Raw genomic sequence first — 22,746 nt, forward strand, 5'->3', positions numbered from 1 at the left:
TTTATACCAGCGTTTCTCAAGCTGTGGGACGAGTCCCCTGGGGGTGCTCAAGAGACGTCGGTGTGGGGCAGGGTAGATCAACACTGGCATTTGGAGAAAACGGAATGATTGTTTTAAGTGTTGCAGCGCTTTATTTGTTTTGTACTTATTACACCCAAAAACGCCATCGCCCGCCTGGCTACAATGTACTTGTTTAAACAAACGTGTTGCAATGGTAGTGTCACCTTACCGGAGTTTAAGGGAAGCAGCCAGGTCACTGCTGCGCCCATGGGGTGGGGTGTTCGCCCCAAAAGTTGGCACGAAGGGGGCCATGTGAGGTGTCAAAGCAAAGCTTACCTTCTACTGATTCTGTATATGCTCTTCATACATCAGCATAATGGCTGTGTGTGGAGTTAGGAATACGTACTCTGTGCGGAGACTGGAAGTTTCTCTGTAGATGGCTAAGCAATGAGTTCAGCCTATGGACATGCTAATTAGCAGGGCTCCAGGGACAAAGGTCTATTAAGTACCAGAGACCCACCTATGAAGGAATCTAGGTGCCTAGTTAGAGATCATGTGACTCTCTCCAGCTTGGAAGAAACCAGAAGGGGGATAAATAGGCCACGTGGCTGACTCTATCTTGGTCTCCAGATCTGTTCCTGAGCCCACCTGTGGCCTAACAGGGAATCACAAGCCGGGAAGGAAAGTGGACCCATCCTGACATAGCATGTGCACCGAGGACTTTTAAGCCAGCAGTTATAACATCTCTGCTGTGAGCCTGTATCGAGAACTGGGAGATTCGACGCATGTAACGTATGGTACTTTAACAACCTCACTCTCCTGCTTTTCGTTCTTTTAGTAATAAACCTTTAGATGTTAGATTCTAAGGGATTGGCTCAGCGTGATGTGTGGGTAAGATCCAGAGGGTAAATTGACCTGGGATCTGTGGCTGGTTTCTTGGAACCGGACAGAACTTGTCTGGGGATGGTGAGATTGGGCTCCAAAACCCCTCACCGGTGCATGAGGCCCAGAGGGTCTCTGGGGCACGGACATTGCTGGGGTGCTGGAGGGGTTTTGCTCATGAGGCTTCTGGCTGGCCGAGCTGACAGCTGGAGCACTCTGTGGGACTGGTTTGTGGCCTGCTTGGGAGGGTCTCCAGTCTGGGGACTGTATAGAGCCCCGAATTGGAGCAATTCATGCTGAGCAGATGCCCTCAGTGGTGCCAGGACCCGGCCCGGTCTTTCACAGGTGGAAAAAAATGTTGTGTGTCGGAAAACTGTAGTTACTGGCGGTACTTAGAACTCTTTTTTTTTAAAGGGGGTATGACGGACCCCCCTCCCTCATGCTTTATGAAATGGACTTAAGGACAGGAATATACAGAGCTCAAAAGTGTGTGGAGTGAAGTATTTCATGTGATCCATCGATCTTCATGTCACGATCTGCTGGTTCTGTTCATCTGTCTTTGATGTAGGTATCGTTTTTGAGGTGTCAAATTAGACACATGGAGTGGGGAATACTTGGGAGGTTTCAAAGCTGAATGAAAGACACGGAGGGTGTTACCCTCAACTGTGAAACTTTGTCCTTCGGTCTGAGCCGTGGTTGGTAGGGAGAAGCCTCAGTTCTTTAACGAAAAGAATAGGAAAGCAGAGGTCTGGGTCTTTTGGGGGGGCTGCACCTGAAGGAAGGCGCCTGAGACCCAGGGTGGGGATGCAGCCCTGGTTTAGAGGGGCAGCCGGAAAAGAGGTTTGAGGGTGAGCGTTAGGAGTTTGTGCTGAGGTTTCAGTGTCAAATTAGCCAAGAATTTTGTTTCTTTTGATTTGTAACCTGCTTTGCTCTGCCTGGTCTCACTTATCACCACTTCAGTCCTACTGCTTGTACTTAATACAATCATTTCCTGTCAAACCCAGTGTAAGCGATTGTTACCGGGGGGGGGGGGGAACCGCTGTGCACATTCCCCTTTCATTGCTAAAGGGGGCTCACCTAATTCTTTGGGGTCTGATCCATCTGGGGAGTGCTACCCCAGGAGGCTGGGCCCTAAACTGCACTCTCCTTGGACCTGAAGTGGTTCAGTGTCTGTGCTGCTTCTCGGTGGGGGCAGGGACCTCAGCTCGGGGCCTTGACTGGGGGAGACCAGGGAGCTGGCCCAGCAGGATCGGGCGGTGAGGGGCCCCAGAGAGCAGGAAGGCGAGTGGCAGTGGCCTTGTCTGCCCCCCGGCAGGCAGCCCCGAGGGGTCGTCTGTGACACCCCCCCCCCCATCACAAGGGTACTTAACAAGGTTGGGAAACTGCTGTATACAATCTCAGAGCCGACAGGGCCTCGAGACGTCATCAAGTCCCATCCCGTGACGGCAGGACCAAGCCCCACCAAGACCATCGCTCACAGGTGTGTGTCCAACCTGCTCTCCGACATCTCCACGTTCGGGGACCCTAGAACCCCCCAGGCAACGTATCCCCGTGTTTCATCACCCTGACAGGCAGGACGTTTTTCCTAATGTCCAACCCGAACCTCCCTCACTGCAGTTCAAGCCCGTAGCCTCCTGACAGCCCCTCCCATGAGAATTCCAGCGCGATAAAGCCAATCCCAAATCCCTCGCTCTCTGGCTGGTTTTATTCAGTGCAGCCGCCTCCAGGAGCAGTGACCCCACCCCGGGCACAGAAGTCCCATGTGAGGGCGGGCAGCTAGTGCCGGACGTAGGGGGACACCGGAGCGCGACGGTGCTTGGCCCGGAGTAGGGGACTCAGGACAGAAGCCACAGGAGGAGGCCAGCGAGGGCTGGGAGGACCCTGGCCAGTCCTACAGCCACGCCCGCACCACCGGAGGTCGTGGAGGCTGGGCTGGGGGGCGGAGTTGACAGGGGCACGTCTGTTCCACCGGAGGCCGCTGTGCATTTGGCCGCGATCAGAGTCACATTGGATCCCAGGAAGGTCTCCGAACCCACCTGGAACTGGGCACAGGCAGACTCAGAAGCGCAGCCCTTCATGTTGACTTGTAATTGGCTTTCACCTGCATGCGGGGGGAGAGCAGTAACTCGGTCCTTAGTCTGAACTGGGACACCCAAGCCCCACCCTCATCCTCCATTTCCCCGTTGGCTCTGCTCCTTCCAGACTGCCTGGCCCACGATGGCCCCCCCATTCTCTCCGCTCTGACACAGGCTCCCGCTGTGACCATAATCAAGTCACTTGCAGTCCCGAGCTAGAGCCCACCACTGACGCTTGGATTGGATCAGGCTTGGATTCATCCCACCACTCATCGGCAAAGCAGCAGCTCAGAACTGGTGTCAGCAGTGGGATCATCAAGCAGAGGGGTCTGGCGGTGAGCTAAGACACCAGGATCAGACTAGCTTCACATCACTAGCTTCACATCACCGCTCCCTGCCTCAGTTTCCCCATCTTTAAAATGGGAAGAAAAATCCTTGTTTTGCCTCTTTTGGATGACAGTTGCTTTGGAAATGGGTTATATCTCATAAGGGGTCCTTTGTCACAGGAGGGCACCCCAATCTGGGTCAGTGCTCGGTCCAGGGCCTGGCACAGCAGGAGTCCCAGCACTAAGCCAGCTCCTCCCGCAAAGAGCTTACAGACGAAACTACAAACTAACAATGGACGGAGGAGACCTTGAGGCCCAGGGAGGGGACCAGAGGGCAGCACTGGAACAGAACCCAGGAGTCCTGATCTGCAGCCGGTATCTTTCCTCCCCCCAGCATCTCTCTTCTGCCCTTTGCTGACTAGAACAACACAGGAGAAATAACCCCGACAAAGCAGACACACGTTACCCATGTGGATGGTCCCAGCAGCCTCGAGACATCGGGTCTCGGATCCGGTACAACTTACGGTCTCCTCGCTGCACGGAGCAGGGGGAGCAGAGAAGCAGGCTGGGCAGCGGAGGCCATTGGGTTCGGTGTCAGGTGGGGGCACTGGGAAGAGGGGGGGCAAACACAGTGAGCTCATGGAACGAGCCCCAGAGGGCGTTGGGGCAGGGAGAGCCGCTGGGGGCTGCACTCCTCCGCCCCAGATTCCCCTGCAGGGGGCGCTGCAGCTCTGGGGATGCCGGAGGCGGCAGGGGAGAGATTTGCAGCAGGGAGTCCTGGACCGGAGTGAGGTCAGCTGGGTTCACCCCCGGGGGGGACTGCAGCCCCCCCCCCCCCCACAAACCTCCACCCACCCAGGCGCTGAGTGTTATTCCATGGAGCGCCCCCTGGGGGGTGGGAGGACCAGGCTCAGGCAGGTAGGGGAGGGTCCAGGAGTGGGGGATGCTCAGGGCCGGAGGAGGCACGGCAGAGAGGGGGAGATTTACGTGTGACATTGACTGTCTTGCAGGCGTCTCCCGTGCAGCAGGCGATGCTCGCCGTTGTCATTCCCGTCCCAAAATTCACAGAGATGGGGCCGGCTGTGCACTGGCTGGGCAACACGCAGCCCTTCAGGATGGTCTGGGACTTTATCGCCCCTACGCAGGAGGAAAAGCCGGAGATTGATTCCCCTTCCATGCGCACCCCATTAACACCCCCTTCGTCTTCACAGTGACAACCATAGGCGATTAGCCAGCCTGGAAGTGCGGGGAAACTGAGGCACAGGGCAGGGCAGTGACTCATCCTGCAAGGTCAGACTAAGGGATTTCAGCCCCTGAGCCGGCATTTAGATCTGTCACCCGCCGCGTCCCCACTTTCGAGGAATCCTGGGGCCCTGAATCTCCTGTCCGCAACTCCCTTCCAATTTGAAAATTTCCACCAGTGGCTACATGGAGGGGGGCAGGGCAGATGTGCCCCCACCTGCTGGGGTCTCCTTCGCGAGCGGATTGTGCCAGACACCCGATTCCAGCGAGAGCTTCCCGGCCGCGGTGCCCAACCTGACCTCGTACTACAAACCCAACCACTCAGTGGGGGGCGGGGTTTAGGCCACACCCTCCCCCTCGGCATTTCCTATTGGCTGGCCCAGGCGGCTTCCACCCACCGGGCTGGCTTTGGCCCATCCCAGGGGGCCCTGGCTGGTTCGTCACCTGGGCAGCTACAGGGGATGCTCCACCCAGCCAGCCCGCTCCGGCCCCGGGGGAGGGGTAGAGCAGAACCCAGGCACCCAGAGTCCCCCCCCCCCCGGCGCCAGGCCCCAGCCCACCTACCCAGCGTGACTTCGGAGAGGAAGATGCCGCAGGAGTCTTGCCCGGGGGGGCAGGTCTGCAGGCTGCCCGAGCAGTTCTGTCCTAGTTCAGAGCACACCTCGCACTGCAGGCCGGCCCCTGGGGACAGAGCGAGAAGAGTGCGGGGCTCAATTTGTGGGGAAACTGAGGCATGGGACAGGTCTGTGACCCATTGCCCTCCCCTACCCCCAGAGGAAGGTACGTGACACAAACCCCTCGGAGGCTGGAGGAGCAATTGGCACAAACCTCCTCTGTCCTTTAGCCTGCACGGGGGTTGGGGGAGCCGCCTCTGTTCCTAAAAACACCTGGAAAGACTCAGGGGCCGGGGTGTGTTGGCTGGGCTGCCCCGAGGGAAGGAGCCGGAGAGCCCGGGCGGCTTGGAGAGGCAGCTGGGAAACAGGTTTTCGGGTGAGTGAGAGTCAGTTTGGCCTGAGCTTTCGGTGTCGAGTTACCCAAGCGCTTTGTTTCTTCCGATTTGTCACCTGCTTTGCCTCCCTCTTCTCGCCTGTTCCCAGTCAGTCCTCCTGCTCGTACTGAGTACCATCGCTTGTGTTTCTATCACACCCAGTGTCAGGAGCTGTGACCTGGGGGCAACCAGTGTGCACATCCCCCGTAGCTAATCCTTCGGGGTGTGATCCCATTTGGGGAGGGGATCCCAGGAGCCTGGGGCCTAAACTTCCCTCTCCTTGGACCTGAAGTGGTTCAGTGTCTGTGCTGCTTCTTGGGGGCCAGGGACCTCAGCTGGGAGAGACCCGGGAGCTGGCCCAGCAGGACCGGGCGGTGAAGAGCCCAGAGAGCGGGAAGGCGAGAGGCAGTGCCCTAGGGTCACCCCGAGGGGTCCTCTCTGACCGCCCCCCAACACAGAAACAACGGCCCCTCATCCCCCAGTGGGAGCCCTGCCATGGAAACGCCGTTACACCTGCCTGGAGCCTGCATTGCTGAACCTGTTCCTGCTGTGACGGAAACTGGCTCCGTGCCAGACTGGAGGAAAATCCTCGGGAGTGTCCTTGGCTGCAGACCAGCACTGACAGGCGGGACCAGGACACGTTTACAGAGCAGAGACCCTGGCGGGCGGCTCGGAGCTGTGGGCGCGTTGGCGAAGGTGGGAAATGGGGGGCCCAGCCCCACTCACCAGTGCCCAGCAGAGCAGCCAGGAGGCAGGCGGCCAGAGACACCGTCATGGTGCCGGGAGCAGGCGATCGGCGCTGGAGTCTCTGATGCAGCTTAGCCTCCAGCTGAGGGGCGATCCCAGAGGGGCTGCAAGGAGATCAGATGGGGTCGGCACCACGTGGCCCATGGGGGTGGAACCGGAGTGAGGCCTAGTCTCTAAGCACCTGCAGACCCAAGAGCTGTCACTCACCAGCGGCTCTGAAGGAGACGTTTGCCGGGGGTGATGTGGGCCAAGTGGGAAAGCTGAATCCGTCCCTTGCACCTCCTGCTCGGAGCCGGCTGGTGCATGTCGCGCCGTCTGACTTATATAGCCGGGCCAGGGACCCGCGGTGATGCCAGGCAGCAGCTGGTCAAAGGTTCTTGCTTGATCAGGTAACATCTGCCGATATCAGCTCCCCTCCCTGGCCCTGCCCATCCCTCGGCCCGGCACAGTGCCAGCCTGTTCCCTCCAGCTGCAGAGAATGGGAAGAGGGAAAGTAGTGAGCCCAGCTTCCAGGAGCGTGACAAGGGGTCGCGGGTCACACAAGGGACATGGCGGCCGGGCCCCAGGTTTGGTTTCAGGTGCGTAAGGGCAGGACGCTCGGTCCCCTCCTCACGGTCAGGAGGAGCCGGATCAAGTCAAGGAAACGGGCCCTGATGAAAGGCCTAGAAATCAGGGTGCGCAGGGAACATGCCCTGGCTGGGCTGGTTGAGTTGGGCAGGTCCTGTTTTGGGCAGGGGGCTGGATTCGATTCCTCCTGAGGTCTCTACCCACCCTTGGGTTATATGAGTCTATGAGTCACACCATGGCGCCTCCTGCTGGCTGTTCTGGGAATTACCTCTGGGTTCACCAGTGAGCCCTCCTCTAGTGGTGTCTAGCTACTGCCTCCCTCCCAACCCGCCTGCTCCCTGCCCGCACCATCCTCCTCTGTACTTGGTTACCTGCCCCCTTCCAGGGGAACCTGTCTCCAGTCCAGCCACTGGCTTTATACCAGCGTTTCTCAAGCCGTGGGACGAGTCCCCTGGGGGTGCTCAAGAGAAGTCGGTGTGGGGCAGGGTAGATCAACACTGGCATTTGGAGAAAACGGAATGATTGTTTTAAGTGTTGCAGCGCTTTATTGGTTTTGTACTTATTACACCCAAAAACGCCATCGCCCGCCTGGCTACAATGTAGTTGTTTAAACAAACGTGTTGCAATGGTAGTGTCACCTTACTGGAGTTTAAGGGAAGCAGCCAGGTCACTGCTGCGCCCATGGGGTAGGGTGTTCACCCCAAAAGTTGGCACGAAGAGGGCCATGTGAGGTGTCAAAGCAAAGCTTACCTTCTACTGATTCTGTATATGCTCTTCATACATCAGTATAATGGCTGTGTGTGGAGTTAGGAATACATACTCTGTGCGGAGACTGGAAGTTTCTCTGTAGATGGCTGAGCAATGAGTTCAGCCTATGGACATGCTAATTAGCAGGGCTCCAGGGACAAAGGTCTATTAAGTACCAGAGACTCACCTATGAAGGAATCTAGGTGCCTGGTTAGAGATCATGTGACTCTCTCCCGCTTGGAAGAAGCCAGAAGGGGGGATAAATAGACCACGTGGCCGACTCCATCTTGGTCTCCAGATCTGCTCCTGAGCCCACATGTGGCCTCACAGGGAATCACAAGCCGGGAAGAAAAGTGGACCCATCCTGACATAGCATGTGCACCGAGGACTTTTAAGCCAGAACTTGTAACATCTCTGCTGTGAGCCTGCCTCGAGAACTGGGAGATTCGACACATGTAACGTATGGTACTTTAACAACCTCACTCTCCTGCTTTTGGTTCTTTTAGTAATAAACCTTTAGATGGTAGGTTCTAAAGGACTGGCCCAGCGTGATTTGTGGGTAAGGTCCAAAGGGTAAATTGACCTGGGATCTGTGGCTGGTTTCTTGGAACCGGACAGAACTTGTTCAGAGTAGGTGGGATTGGGTGCTAGGACGCCCCCACTGGTGTATGAGGCCTGGGGCCATCTGGGGCACGGATATTGCTGGGGTGCTGGAGGGGTTTTGCTCGTGAGGCTTCTGGCTGGCCGAGCTGACAGCTGGAGCACTCTGTGGGACTGGTTTGTGGCCTGCTTAGGAGGGTCTCCAGTCTGGGGGCTATACAGAGCCCCGAATTCGAGCAATTCACGGTGAGCAGATGCCCTCAGAGGTGCCCAGACCCGGCCTGGCCCGTCACAGGTAAAAATAATGTTGTGTGTTGGAAAACTGTGGTTACTGGGGGATACTTATAACTCTTTTTTTAAAAAAGGGGGTGTGACGGACCCCCCTCCCTCATGCTTTATGAAATGGACTTAAGGACATGAATATACAGAACTCAAAAGTGCGTGGAGTGAATTATTCCATGTGACCCATCGATCTTCATGTCATGATCTGCTGGTTCTGTTCATCTGTCTTTGATGTAGGTATCATTTTTGGGGTGTCAAATTAGACACATGGGCTACGTCTACACTGGCATGATTTTCCAGAAATGCTTTTAATGGAAAAGTTTTCCATTAAAAGCATTTTTGGAAAAGGTCATCTAGATTGGCAGGACGCTTTTCCGGAAAAGTACTTTTTCCGGAAAATCGTCCGTGGCCAATCTAGACACACTTTTCTGAAAAAAAGCCCCGATCGTCATTTTTGCGATCGGGGCTTTTTTGTGGAAAACACTACTGTTCTGTCTACACTGGCCCTTTTCCGGAACAGTTGTCCGGAAAAAGACTTTTGCCCGAACGGGAGCAGCATAGTTTTTCCGGAAAAGCACTGATGATTTTACATTAGATCATCAGAGCTTTTCCGGAAATTCAAGCGGCCAGTGTAGACAGCTGGCAAGTTTTCCGGAAAAGCGGCTGATTCTCCAGAATAACTTGCCAGTGTAGACACAGCCACGGAGTGGGGAATACTTGGGAGGTTTCAAAGCTGATTGAAAGACATGGAGGGTGTTACCCTCAATTGTGAAACTTTGTCCTTCAGTCTGAGACATGGTTGGTAGGGAGAAGCCTCAATTCTTTAACGAAGAGGATAGGAAAGCAGAGGTCTGGGTCTTTTGGGGGGGCTGCACCTGAAGGAAGGCGCCTGAGACCCAGGGAGGGGATGCAGCCCTGGTTTAGAGGGGCAGCCGGAAAAGAGGTTTGAGGGTGAGCGTGAGGAGTTTGTGCTGAAGTTTCAGGGTTGAATTAACCAAGAATTTTTTCTTTTGATTTGTAACCTGCTTTGCTCTGCCTGGTCTCACTTATCACCACTTCAGTCCTACTGCTTGTACTTAATACAATCATTTCCTGTCAAACCCAGTGTAAGCGATTGTTACCGGGGGAGGGGGGAAACGCTGTGCACATTCCCCTTTCATTGTTAAAGGGGGCTCCCCTAATTCTTTGGGGTCTGATCCCACCTGGGGAGTGCTACCCCAGGAGGCTGGGCCCTAAACTGCACTCTCCTTGGACATGAAGTGGTTCATTGTCTGTGCTGCTTCTTGGTGGGGGCAGGGACCTCAGCTCGGGGCCTTGACTGGGGGAGACCAGGGAGCTGGCCCAGCAGGACCGGGCGGAGAGGAGCCCCAGAGAGCAGGAAGGCGAGTGGCAGTGGCCTTGTCTGCCCCCCGGCAGGCAGCCCCGAGGGGTCGTCTGTGACACACCCCCCCCATCACAAGGGTACTTAACAAGGTTGGGAAACTGCTGTATACAATCCCAGAGCCGGCAGGGCCTCGAGACATCATCAAGTCCCATCCCGTGACGGCAGGACCAAGCCCCACCAAGACCATCGCTCACAGGTGAGTGTCCAACCTGCTCTCCGACATCTCCACGGTCGGGGACCCTAGAACCCCCCAGGCAACGCATCCCCGTGTTTCATCACCCTGACCGGCAGGACGTTTTTCATAATGTCCAACCCGAACCTCCCTCACTGCAGTTCAAGCCCGTAGCCTCCTGACAGCCCCTCCCATGAGAATTCCAGCGCGATAAAGCCAATCCCAAATCCCTCGCTCTCTGGCTGGTTTTATTCAGTGCAGCCGCCTCCAGGAGCAGTGACCCCACCCCGGGCACAGAAGTCCCGTGTGAGGGCCGGCAGCTAGTGCCGGACGTAGGGGGACACCGGAGCGCGATGGTGCTTGGTCCGGGATAGGGGACTCAGGACAGAAGCCACAGGAGGAGGCCACCGAGCGCTGGGAGGGTGGGCAGAGTTGAGAGAGGCACGTCTGCTCCACTGGAGGCCGCTGTGCATTTGGCCGCGGTCAGATTCACACTGGATCCCAGAAAGGTTCCCGAACCCACTTGAAACTGGTCACAGGCAGACTCAGAAGCGCAGCCCTTAATGGCGACTTCTAATAGGCTTTCACCTGCGTGCGGGGGGAGAGCAGTAACTCAGTCCTCAGTCTGGACTGGGACACCCCAGTCCCACCCTCAACCTCCATTTCCCCATTGGCTCTCCTCCTTCTAGACTGCCTGGCCCACGATGCCCCCCCCCCCGTCTCCTCCGCTCTGACACAGGCTCCCGCTGTGTCCATAATCAAGTCACTTGCAGTCCCAAGCTAGAGCCCACCACTGACGCTTGGATTGAATAAGGCTTGGATTGATCCCACAGCTCATCTGCTAAGCAGCAGCTCAGTGCTGGTGTCAGCAGTGGGATCATCAAGCAAAGTGGCTGGGTGGTGATCTAAGACACCAGGATCGCACTGCACAAAACTAGCTTCACATCACTGCTCCTTGCCTCCATTTCATCATCTTTAAAATGGGAAGGAAAATCCTTGTTTTGCCCCCTTTGGATGACAGTCACTTTAGAAACAAGGGTTATATCTCATGAGGTGTCCTTTGTCACAGGAGGGCACCCCAATCTGGGTCAGTGCTCGGTCCAGGGCCTGGCACAGCAGGAGTCCCAGCACTAAGCCAGCTCCTCCCACGAAGAGTTTACAGATGAAACTATAAACTAACAATGGATGGAGGAGACCCTGAGGCCCAGGGAGGAGACCGGAGGGCAGCACTGGAACAGAACCCAGGAGTCCCGATCTGCAGCCGGTATCTTCCCTCCCCCCAGCATCTCTCTTCTGCCCTTTGGTGACTGGAACAACACAGGAGAAATAACCCCGACAAAGCAGACACACGTTACCTATGTAGCTGGTCTCAACAACATCGAGACATTGGGTCTCGGATCCGATACAATTTATGGTCTCCTTGCGGCACGGAGGAGGGGGAGCAGTGAAGCAGACTGGGCAGCGGAGGCCATTGGGTTCGGTGTCAGGCGGGGGCACTGGGAAGAGGGGGGGCAAACGCAGTCAGCTCATGGAACGAGCCCCAGAGGGCGTTGGGGCAGGGAGAGCTGCTGGGGGCTGCACTGCTCCACCCCGGATCCCCCTGCAGAGGGCGCTGCAGCTCTGGGGGTGCCAGAAACAAAAGGGGCAGGGGGAAGGTTTCCAGTGGGGATCCCTGGACCGGAGTGGGGCTCCCCCCAGGGTTCAGCCCCACAAACCTCCACCCACCGAGGCGCTGAGTGTTATTCCATGGGGCCCCCTGGGGGGTGGGAGGACCAGGCTCAGGCAGGTAAGGAAGGGGAGGGTCCAGGCGTGGGGGATGCTCAGGGCCGGAGGAGGCACGGCAGAGAGGGGGAGATTTACGTGTGACGTTGACTGTCTTGCAGGCGTCTCCCGTGCAGCAGGCGATGCTCGCCATTGTCAGTCCCATCCCAAAATTCACAGAGATGGGGCCGGCTGTGCACTGGCTGGGCAACACGCAGCCCTTCAGGATGCCCTGGGACTTTATCGCCCCTGCTCAGGAGGAAAAGCCGGAGATTGATTCCCCTTCCATGCGCACCCCATTAACACCCCCTCGTCTTCACAGTGACATCCCTGGGCCATTAGCCAGCCTGGAACTGCAGGGAAACTGAGGCACAGGGCAGGGCAGTGACTCATCCTGCAAGGTTAGACTAAGTGATTTCAGCCCCTGAGCCGGCATTTAGATCTGTCACCCGCCGCATCCCCAGTGTCGCTTAATCCTGGAGCCCCCGAATCTCCTACCCGCAAGGCCCTTCCAGTGTGAAAATTTCCACCAGTGGCTACATGGAGGGGGGCAGGGCAGATGTGCCCCCACCTGCTGGGGTCTCCTTCGCGAGCGTTTTGTGCCAGACACCCGATTCCAGCGAGAGCTTCCCGGCCGCGGTGCCCAACCCGAGCTCGTACTAGAAACCCAACCTCTCAGTGGGGGGCGGGGCTTAGACCACACCCTCCCCCTTGGCATTTCCTATTGGCTGGCCCAGGCGGCTCCCACCCACTGGGCTGGCTTTGGCCCATCCCCAGGGTGCCCCGGCTGGTTCGTCACCTGGGCAGCTACAGGGGATGCTCCACCCAGCCAGCCCGCTCCGGCCCCGGGGAGGCGTAGAGCAGAGCCCAGGCACCCGGAGTCCCCTCCGGCGCCAGCCCCCAGCCCACCTACCCAGCGTGACTTCGGAGAGGAAGATGCCGCAGGAGTCTTGCCCGGGGGGGGGCAGGTCTGCAGGCTGCCCGTGCCGGTCTGTCCTAGTGCAGAGCACACCTCGCACTGCAGGCCGGCCCCTGGGGATGGAGTGAGAAGAGGGCGGGGCTCAGTTTGTGGGGAAACTGAGGCATGGGACAGGTCTGTGACCCATTGCCCTCCCCTACCCCAGAGGAAGGTACGTGACACAAACCCCTCGGAGGCTGGAGGAGCAATTGGCACAAACCTCCTCTGTCCTTTAGCCTGAGCGGGGGTTGGGAGAGCCGTGTCTGTTCCTAAAAACACCTGGAAAGACTCAGGGGCCGGGGTGTGTTGGCTGGGCTGCCCCGAGGGAGGGAGCCGGAGAGCCCGGGCGGCTTGGAGAGGCAGCTGGGAAACAGGTTTTCGGGTGAGTGAGAGTCAGTTTGCTCTGAGCTTTCGGTGTCGAGTTACCCAAGCGCTTTGTTTCTTCCGATTTGTCACCTGCTTTGCCTCCCTCTTCTCGCCTGTTCCCAGTCAGTCCTCCTGCTCGTACTGAGTACCATCGCTTGTGTTTCTATCACACCCAGTGTCAGGAGTTGTGAGCTGGGGACAACCAGTGTGCACATCCCCCGTAGCTAATCCTTCGGGGTGTGATCCCATTTGGGGAGGGGATCCCAGGAGCCTGGGCCCCAAACTGCCCTCTCCTTGGACCTGAAGTGGTCCTGTGTCTGTGCTGCTTCTTGGGGGCCAGGGACCTCAGCTGGGAGAGACCCGGGAGCTGGCCCAGCAGGACCAGGCGGTGAAGAGCCCAGAGAGCGGGAAGGCGAGAGGCAGTGCCCTAGGGTCACCCCGAGGGGTCCTCTCTGACCACCCCCCAACACAGAAACAACGGCCCCTCATCCCCCAGTGGGTGCCCTGCCATGGAAACGCCGTTACCCTGCCGTAGAAACGCCGTTACACCTGCCTGGAGCCTGCATCACTGAACCTGTTCCTCGTGTGACGGAAACTGGCTCCGTGCCAGAGACTCCAGGAAAATCCCCTCTCGGGAGTGTCCTTGGCCGCAGGCCAGCGCTGACAGGCGGGACCAGGACACGTGTCCAGTGATGTGCAGTGTCAATCGCCTCCTGTTTCCACAGTTGTTCCCCTCGCTGCCAGAGACTGTGGGGCCCCCGGCCCTCCCCCCTCACCCACTGTCACTCGGATGTCCCCTGCCTCTGCTTGGCCACGTTAATGAGCAGAGACCCTGGCGGGCGGCTCGGAGCTGTGGGTGCGTTGGCGAAGGTGGGAAATGGGGGGCCCAGCCCCACTCACCGGTGCCCAGCAGAGCAGCCAGGAGGCAGGCGGCCAGAGACACCGTCATGGTGCCGGGAGCAGGCGATCGGCGCTGGAGTCTCTGATGCAGCCCAGTCTGCAGCTGAGGGGTGATCCCAGAGGGGCTGCAAGGAGATCAGACGGGGTCGGCACCACGTGGCCCATGGGGGTGGAACAGGAGTGAGGCCCAGTCTCCAACGACCCGCAGACCCAAGGGCTGTCACTCACCAGTGGCTCTGAAGGAGACGTTTGCCGGGGGCGATGTCGGCCAAGTGGAGAAGCCGGACCCGTCGCTTGCGCCTCCCACTTGGAGCCGGCTGGTGCATGTCGCGCCGTCTGGCTAATATAGCCGGGCCAGGGACCCGCGGGGATGCCAGGCAGCAGCTGTTCAAAGGTTCTTGCTTGATCAGATAACATCTGCCGATATCAGCTCCCCTCCCTGGCCCTGCCCATCCCTCGGCCCGGCACAGTGCCAGCCTGTTCCCTCAAGCTGCTGAGAATGGGAAGAGGGAAACTGGTGGACCCAGCTTCCAGGAGCGTGACGAGGGGTCGCGGGTCACACAAGGGACACGGCGGCCGTGCACCGAGGTTCGGATTCAGGTGCGTAAGGGCAGGACTCTTGGTCCCCTCCTCACAGTCAGGAGGGAGCTGGATCAACTCAAGGAAACAGCCCCTGATGAAAGGCCTAGAAATCAGGGTGCGCGAGGGAAAACTGCAAACATTGCGTCGCTTCAGTCTGGGGAAGAGCAGACGGAGGGGACACAAGAGAGCGGCTTTCAACTCTCCAAAAGGACATCACGGCGAGGAGGGGGGAATATTGTTCTCCTTGGCCTCCGAGGACAGGACAGGAAGCAATGGGCTTAAGCTGCAGCAAGGAAGGTTTAGGTCCCTTGCTCATCCCAAAAAAATTTCGGAAGAGCAGACACGTTCCCTGGATGTGGGAAAGTTTCTCTGGAATACGGCAGTGTAGACACAGGCTTGCTTGTTCTTTCTTTCTTTCTTTCTTTCTTTCTTTCTTTCTTTCTTTCTTTCTTTCTTTCTTTCTTTCTTTCTTTCTTTCTTTCTTTCTTTCTTTCTTTCTTTCTTTCTTTCTTTCTTTCTTCAATAACGCCCAAGATACTAGGTTCTAAAGAACCGGCCCAGAGCCCTTTTGGGGAAGGTCTGAGTGATACAACCTGGGAATGGGGCTCCTCCTTTGGGATGGGCAGAACCTGTTTGGATTCAGTGAGATCGGTTTTCATCACCTCCCACCTGTGGGAGGAGTAGAGCTGGTGCGGGGAGAAGTGAAGGGGAGGATCTGAGGGATTGCTTGCGGGACTTCTAGCTGGCCTGTGTGGGGTACACAAGTGCTCTCTGTGGCTGGTTTGGTACCTGATACTGGGGACCCCCAGTCTTTGGCTGTTAGTAGCCCTGTGTCTCAGCAATTCACCGTGATTTGACCGTCTCAGTCAGGGCCCCAGAAACCTCCTCCCTTGCACCCCTGTAGGATCTTTCTAAGCCTGATCTTTGGGCATGGAACAGCTTCTGTGTGAATGGAGACTAAAAAGATTAGGGCTGTTCAGCATGGCAAAGAGAGGACTAAGGAATGATGTGACAGGTCGCTGGAAAATCACACAACAGGGTGGAGAATGTGACCAGAAAATCAATATTTTCCCCTATGCCAGCATGCCACGACCTGGCCTCTCCCCTTGAAATTGACAGGCAGCAGGTTTCACACAAACAAGAGGATGTACTTTTTTCTGCAATCTGAAGTTAATCTGTGGAACTCCTTGCCACTGGATGTGCAGCTGAGCACAAGATGAAAGGATCCAAAAAAGAGTTAGATCCATTCCTGGGCCACCAATAGCCAAGATGGTTGGGGACAAACCCCCATGTTTTGGGAGTCCCTAAATCTTTCTACCAGAAGCCAGGAGGGGACATCGGGGTGAGTCTGTCCTAAATTAATGTTCGCTGTGCACGGCCCCAAAGTTCTGGTTGGAGACAGGACACGGGACTAGCTGTGGACACTCTTAGGCTGTGTCTAGACTGGCCAGTTTTTCTGGAAAATCAGCCACTTTTTCAGAAAAACTTGCCAGCTGTCTACACTGGCCGCTTGAATTTCCACAAAAGCACGGACTTCCTACTGTAAGAAATCAGTGCTTTTTGCAGAAATACTATGCTGCTCCCGTTGGGGCAAAAGTCCCTTTTGCGCAAAACTTTTGCACAAAAGGGCCAGTATAGACAGCTCAGATTTGTTTTCCGCAAAAAAGCCCCGATTACGAAAATGGCGATTGAGGCTTTTTTGTGCAAAAGCGCGTCTAGATTGGCCACGGACGCTTTTCCTCAAAAAGTGCTTCGAACTAGGTTGGCTAGTGTAGACATACCCTTACATTCTTACCTGGCTTCTTCATGGCCCGACCACAGGAATTAAATCCCCTACTCCCCATTGAAATCAATAAGTCAATCAATCAATAATTCAAAGAGTTTTCTCTCCAGGCTGTTTTATTCAGCACAGCGACATCACAGGACTTGACTCCATCCGGGAGCTGAGGCCCCCTGGTGGGGAGAGCGGGTAAGACAGGCTGCGGGGTGCATTTCAGCATGGTGTCGCAGTTGGAAGAGGGGAGAGAAGATTCAGGAGGAGGCCGGCGAGGGCTGGCAGGAGGAACCCGGCTGGTCCCGGAGCCAGGCCCGCCACGCCTGAGGCTGCTGTGCATTTGGCTGTGGTCAGATTTGCACTGATTCCTGCGATGGTCGCTGGACCCACTTTTAACTGGGCGCAGACAGACTCAGAAGCGCAACCCTTCAGGATGGACTGCGTCAGATTTCCCACTGCTTGTTGGGGAGAAAGCAGGCAAAGGTCAGGGCAGCAGCTCCACTCCTTACCCTAGACCAGAACAGAATACCCCCCATCTGACTCAGCACCCCATCGAACTCCCCACAGCCTCCCTCTACCCCGATCCAGAGCCCACCAGCAACACCTTGATTGGATGTGGCCTGTATTAGCCTCACTGCTCATCTACAAACCAACAGCTCAATGCTGGTGGCAGTAGTGGGATTTCTAAGCAGGCTGGCTAGGTCCCAAGGCACCATCATGGGCCTCTGCAAAACTAGAGTCCATTCCTATCACACAGACCTGCTGTGTGACCTTGGACAAGTCATGGCACTACTCTGTGCCTCAGTTTACCTATCTTTTACATGGAAAGAACGACCCTTCTTTTCCCTGTTTAGATTGCAGGCTCTTAGCAGGCCAGGATGGGCTCTCACTAGGAATCCTTCAGCATCTGGCAGAAGAGGGGTTGAAAAGAAAAGAAAAAGAGAACCAGAAGCGCAGGGTGGGCCCCAGAAGAAATGAACTGAAGTTACCTGTCAGTATGGTCCCAGCAGCATTAATACATCGGGTCTCGGCTCCGCTACAGTAGATGATCTGCTCAGTGCAGTGATCAGTGTTGCTCACAAAGCATCCGCGGCAGCGCCGGCCATTGGGTTTGGCGTCAAACGTGGGCACTAGGAGCGGGGTGGGGGGGGGAGGCAAATGCAGTCAGCTCGGGGTGTCGGGGCAGGGAGAGCAGCTGGGGGCAGCACCGCTCATCCCCGGATCCCCCTGCAGGGGGCGCTGCAGCTCTGGGGCTGTGGGACGCAGCAGAGAGCGTTGGCTCCCACTCCAGCTGGGGTCTCATCTGGGGGCAGCCTAAAGCCCCACCCACAAACTCCACCCACCAGAGCTATTCTGGGGGGGAGGGGCCTGCAGGGCAGGAGGACTAGTTTGATGGTGTGTACCTGGGGTGGGAGCAGCAGGGGAGGTGGAGGGGAGGAGGAGATGGGGGGATGTTCGTGTACCAGAGGTGTTTCTGCAGGCGTCTCCCACGCAGCAGGCGACACTCACTCTTCTTGTCATTTGGTACCCAAAATCCACAGAGCCAGGGCCGGCTTTGCACTGGCTGGACGTCACGCAGCTCTTCAGGATGCTCTGGGACTTCACTTCCGCTGCGCCGGGGAGAAACGTGAGATTCATTCCTCTTCCGTCCCACTGGCAGCCTCTTCACAGCACAGCCCCATTACCCATGGGGAAACTGAGGCACGGGGGGGGGGGGACGTGACTGACCCAAGATCTCATAGTCCTAGGCAAAGCGATTTCAACACCTAAATCCAGCATTTAACTTCTCCAGCCCCCCCACTCCATGGCTGCCTGACCCTGGCGCCCCCAACTCTGCTGACCCATGGTCCTTTCATTGCCAGAGTTTCTTACCAATGGATACGTGCAGGGTGGCTGAAATCTCAGCACCGGGAGTCCAGCTCAGCCCTTAGCCACGGTGGGACTCATAAACCAGGTGTTCCCTGCCTCATGTGTCCTGCCTCATCCAGGGGACGCGCTAGGACCCTGCCCACCGGCTCGCCCCTGCACAACGGGTGTACCCGAATTCCCACTTCATACTCAGGAGCCCAGTGGGTTGGATGCTCCCCATGGATGTGGGGGGGGGGACAGAGAGACCCACCCAGAGGCTGGGCACGACCATGGGAGGGGGGAGATCTGGGCGGAAGTCCCCAGCCTCATTTCAGCCAGTGGGGATTTGAACTTGGCCCCCCCGGCCCAGTTGGGGGTCTCAGGGAAACCCCTCAGCCACAGCCATCCCCTGCCGGGAAGGGCTGGCCTGGTCCATGCACCGGACTCCTGGGGAGGGGCAACTGTCCATGGATCCCGTCCAGAGCTGGGCGCCTCCATGAAGCCAAAAGGGGCCAAACTCCGGGGGAGGGGCGGGGCTTAGGCCACACCCTCTCCTCGGCATTTCCTATTGGCTGGTTTTGGCCCATCCCATGCTCAGTGGCCCCCAGGGCTGGCTTGTCACCTGGATGGATTCCCGAGGCAGCTACCGGGGATGCATCCACCCACCCGGCTCCCGGCCCCAGGGGTGGGGTAGAGCAAAGCCCAGGTATCCCGGCTCCCCCTCCGGCGCCAGCCCCCAGCCCACCTACCCAGCGTGACTTCGGTGAGGAAGATGCCGCAGGAGTCTTGCCCGGCGGGGCAGGGCTGTAGGCTGCCCGAGCAGTTATGTCCTTCTGCGGCGCACACCTCGCACTGCAGGCCGGCCCCTGGGGACGGAGAGAGAAGAGGACGGGGCTCGATTTGTCCCTTCCTTGCCCCCTTCATGCTCTCCTAAGTTGACCTGGCCCCAGCTTCAGATCTGGCCCCACTGGCCCCCAGGGAGCGATGGCCCCTCGTCCCGCAACAGGAGCCGGGCTGCAGAGTCGCTGTTACAATTGGCTGGAACCCGTGTGGCTGCACCTGTTCCTCGTGTTACGGAAACTGGTTCTGTGCCAGAGCCGAGAGACCAGGCGAGAGACCAGGACAGGTTTCCAGTGATTTACAGGGTCACTTGCCTCCCGTGTCCATGGTTGTCTCCTCACTGCCACGGGGACTGTACGGCCCCCAGCCCTCTCCCCTCGCCCTCTGTCACCTGGACACCCCCCGCCACCGCTCGGCTCCATTAACGAGCAGGGCCCCCGGCAGACAGCTCGGCGCTGTGGGCACGTTGGCGAAGGTGGGAAATGGGGGACCCAGCCCCACTCACCGGTGCCCAGCAGAGCAGCGAGGAGGCAGACAGCCAGAGACACCGTCATGGTGCTGGGAGCAGGTGATCGGCGCTAGGGTCGCCGGTACGGCCCAGTCTCCGGCCGGGGGGCGATCCCAGATGGGCTGCAAGGAGATCAGAGGAGGGACAGCTCATGCGCCATGTGGAACCGGAGCCGTTTGCCACAGCTCTGGGGCAGCCGCACCCCGGACCACTCCAAGGCTCGTACATTTGTGGCACCCCCCGGATCAAAAGTCAGAGAGCAACCTGGCATGCTCCGGCTGGAAGGCTGCAGTGGACGGTGACTGGTTGTGGGACTCCAGAACCATCAGACACAACAACACACCAGAGACACAAACAAAGCCGGCTGCTCCCAAGAGCAGTGAGAAGCAACTCAGCCCACCTTGTTCCGCGCTGGTTCTGTCCAGACTCTTGGTTCTCTCCCCAGCTCTGGGAGTGGCGTGGGGTCTAGTGTGCCTGGGCGTTGGGAGACCTAGATTCTAGGAGAGTCATGCCTAGTGGTTAGAGTGTGTGTGTGTGTGTGTGTTGGAGGGAGGGGGGTTCCGGTGCCTTGTTCCAGTCCCTGCTCCAAGAAGGAAGCACTATATGGGGTTAGGCGTCAGGATTCCATCCTTGGCTTCGGAAGGGCAGCGGGGCCCAGTGGTCCAAGCACCAACAGACCCGAGGGCTGTCACTTACCAACGGCTCCGCAGAGAGACGTGTGCCGGGGGTGACGTCAGGGGCTACGTCGGTCAAGTGGAGAAGCTGGGCCCGTCGCTCGCGCGTTCCGATCGGAGCAGGCCCGTCTGTGTCGTGCCGTCTCGTTTTTACACAGGTGCCCGCTGTGATGCAAGACAAGCCCTATTCAGATGTTCCTGCTTTATCAGGCGAGCGTGTGCTTTTCTACTCCCCTCGCTGGCCCTGCCCATCCCTCGGACGTCAGTGCACAATGAAAAACTATTCGCTCTTTCTGCCAGGGAATTGGATTAGAGGAATGAATCGAACCAGCTGCCTTGTGGTTGCAAACGGGTCACAGAAGGACAGGGCAGCCGGATGCCTGGGTTCTGATTCGGGTGCGTAAGGGCAAGGTCCTCTCCTTGGAATGCCCCATTTCAGGAAGGCTCCGGACCAATTCAAGACAGTCCAAAGAAGAACAACAAACACGATGAAAGGTTGAGAAAACATGGCATCTGGTTGTTACAGGAAGAAGAACGGGGAATTATTCTCCTTGGCCTTTGAGGATAGAACAAGCAATGGGCTTAAACTGCAGCAAGGGAGGTTTAGGTTGGACATTAGGAAAAACTTCTTAATTGTCAGGATGCTCAAACACTGGAATAAGTTCCTGGAAGGGTTGTGGAATCTCCATCTCTGGAGATATTGAAGAGCAGGTTAGATAAATGTCAATCAGGGATGGTCTAGACAGTATTTGGTCCTGCCGTGGGGGCAGGGGACTGGACTTTAGGTCCCTGCCGGTTCTACGGTTCTAGGATTCACTGAGAAGGGGGCTGCAGTGGTGAGGGAAGTGGGGGTGAGAGCCAAGGTGCCTGGTGGAAAGTGGAACATTGTAGGGTCGGGGGAGGGATTGGAAATCCGAAATCCCGGTTTCATGGGCCTAGTCAACGCAGGAGGAAGGGGCCTTCGGGTCAGGGATGCTGGGTCCCCTTGAGAAGTGAGCAGGGCATCAGGACTCCTGGTGGTCCGGGTTCTGGCTCGGAGGATGTGACCTCATTGGAAGCTGAGGTGAACAGACCTGACACTGTTACAACTGCTGTTCTCTGGCTGCCCCAGCCCTGTGCAGAGCGGCCAAGGGAGGGGTCTGTCGAGAGCCGAGGGGTCGCTGGGTACGTTTATGCCATTCGGGTGCATGTGGCCGTGTTGTGAGTGGAGTTCTAAGGACGGGCTCTGTACGTGGCTTTCCAATCTTTGCTTCTGGGAGACCTGAACAGGCTTTGCCCACCTTCCATGGAAGGGCGGCCAGTCACGTGACTAGCAGCACTTGACTGACAATGCACCTCAAGCGGGGCCAATCCGCATCCGAGGAGCTTTGCTGTGAATGTTCAGGCCAGCTCGGAAGTGATGGCCCCTAAGGGCCCCTAAGGTGGCTTGTCCATGTGACAAACCCCGTCGGGGCTGCCTGTCACTCATGGAGAGCAATGAGAGTCCCTCCACGTGGGCAAGGGTGTGAAGAGGGCCCGGGGGTTCCTCCATCCTTGTCTTCACTCCTCCAGCCCATCACGTCAGCAGCATCTTTGCTCTCCACGGAGTCCGGAAGGGCTGATGGTCCATCCCCACAAAGGACGCCCTCCAGAGACTTATACGCCAGCAGATTATTCTGGCTCTGCTACCGGGCGGCACCAGGAACTTTGCAATTGGTGCCTACAATTTCTTTCCTTCCACAATTTCACTCTCATCCTTTCCTTTCTTTCACCTTTAAATGTCAGATGCTAACGGACTGGCCCAGGGGGCTCATTTGGGTGAGATGTGAGGTACAAACGGACCTAGGACTGGGGCTGGCCCCTTGGGACTGAGAGAACCTGTTCAGAGTTGGTGAGATGGGTTAGAACCTCTCCCCTGTGTGAGGTGGGGCTGGGGGGCACAGGGAGCACTGGGGTGTGTGAGGGGAGGTGGGGGATGGGTTCTAACCTCTCCCCTGTGTGAGGTGGGGCTGGGGGGCACAGGGAGCACTGGGATGTGTGAGAGGAGGTGGGGGATGGGTTATAACCTCTCCCCTGTGTAAGGGGAGGCTGGGTGGGGCACAGGGAGCACTGGGGTGTCTGAGGGGAGGTGGGGGGAAGGGATATAACCTGTCCCCTGTGTGAGGTGGGGGTTGGGGGGCACAGGGAGCACTGGGGTGTCTGAGGGGAGGTGGGGGGATGGGGTATAACCTCTCCCCTGTGTAAGGTGGGGCTGGGTGGGGCACAGGGAGCACTGGGATGTCTGAGGGGAGGTGGGGGGAAGGGATATAACCTCTCCCCTGTGTGAGGTGGGAGTTGGGGGGCACAGGGAGCACTGGGGTGTCTGAGGGGAGGTGGGGGGAAGGGATATAACCTCTCCCCTGTGTGAGGTGGGGGTTGGGGGGCACAGGGAGCACTGGGGTGTCTGAGGGGAGGTGGGGGAAGGGATATAACCTCTCCCCTGTGTGAGGTGGGGGTTGGGGGGCACAGGGAGCGCTGGGGTGTCTGAGGGGATTAGTTTGTGAG

At 57.6% G+C, this 22,746-nt stretch overlaps 1 protein-coding gene and 2 long non-coding RNA genes across 3 annotated transcripts; all 3 read right to left on the reverse strand.

Moving 5' to 3' along the window:
• Positions 1 to 62: 62 nt before the first annotated feature.
• LOC142819681 (phospholipase A2 inhibitor gamma subunit A-like) lies at positions 63 to 16,387 on the reverse strand. Its single transcript, XM_089772750.1, has 6 exons — positions 16,375 to 16,387; positions 13,998 to 14,214; positions 12,687 to 12,805; positions 11,873 to 12,022; positions 3,750 to 3,890; positions 63 to 2,983 (listed from the first exon to the last, which is right to left on the reverse strand). Exons 1-6 carry the CDS (start codon positions 16,385 to 16,387, stop codon positions 2,718 to 2,720), a joined length of 906 nt encoding a protein of 301 aa, XP_089628876.1. The 3' UTR covers positions 63 to 2,717.
• An 85-nt stretch (positions 16,388 to 16,472) lies between these two features.
• On the reverse strand, positions 16,473 to 17,952 carry LOC102452732 (uncharacterized). The gene is made up of 3 exons (XR_016347740.1): positions 17,817 to 17,952; positions 17,343 to 17,483; positions 16,473 to 16,811 (listed from the first exon to the last, which is right to left on the reverse strand). It is a non-coding gene; the product is annotated as an uncharacterized LOC102452732 (long non-coding RNA).
• Positions 17,953 to 18,950: 998 nt separating this feature from the next.
• On the reverse strand, positions 18,951 to 20,379 carry LOC149521885 (uncharacterized). Its single transcript, XR_016347741.1, has 3 exons — positions 20,246 to 20,379; positions 19,547 to 19,671; positions 18,951 to 19,067 (listed from the first exon to the last, which is right to left on the reverse strand). It is a non-coding gene; the product is annotated as an uncharacterized LOC149521885 (long non-coding RNA).
• Positions 20,380 to 22,746: the final 2,367 nt, after the last annotated feature.

Source organism: Pelodiscus sinensis, chromosome 22 (assembly GCF_052426305.1).
Source record: "Pelodiscus sinensis isolate ZL-2025 chromosome 22, ASM5242630v1, whole genome shotgun sequence".
Lineage (NCBI taxonomy): Eukaryota > Metazoa > Chordata > Testudines > Trionychidae > Pelodiscus > Pelodiscus sinensis.

Bases quoted from the DNA above. Each gene is read 5' to 3' on its own strand.
- LOC142819681 (XM_089772750.1), bottom strand. The intron at 12,806-13,997 runs GTGAGTGGGGCT...CTCCATCCCCAG, and splicing joins GGCTGCTCTGCTGGGCACCG to GGGCCGGCCTGCAGTGCGAG. The intron at 3,891-11,872 runs GTAAATCTCCCC...CCCTCTTCCCAG, and splicing joins CAAGACAGTCAACGTCACAC to TGCCCCCACCTGACACCGAA.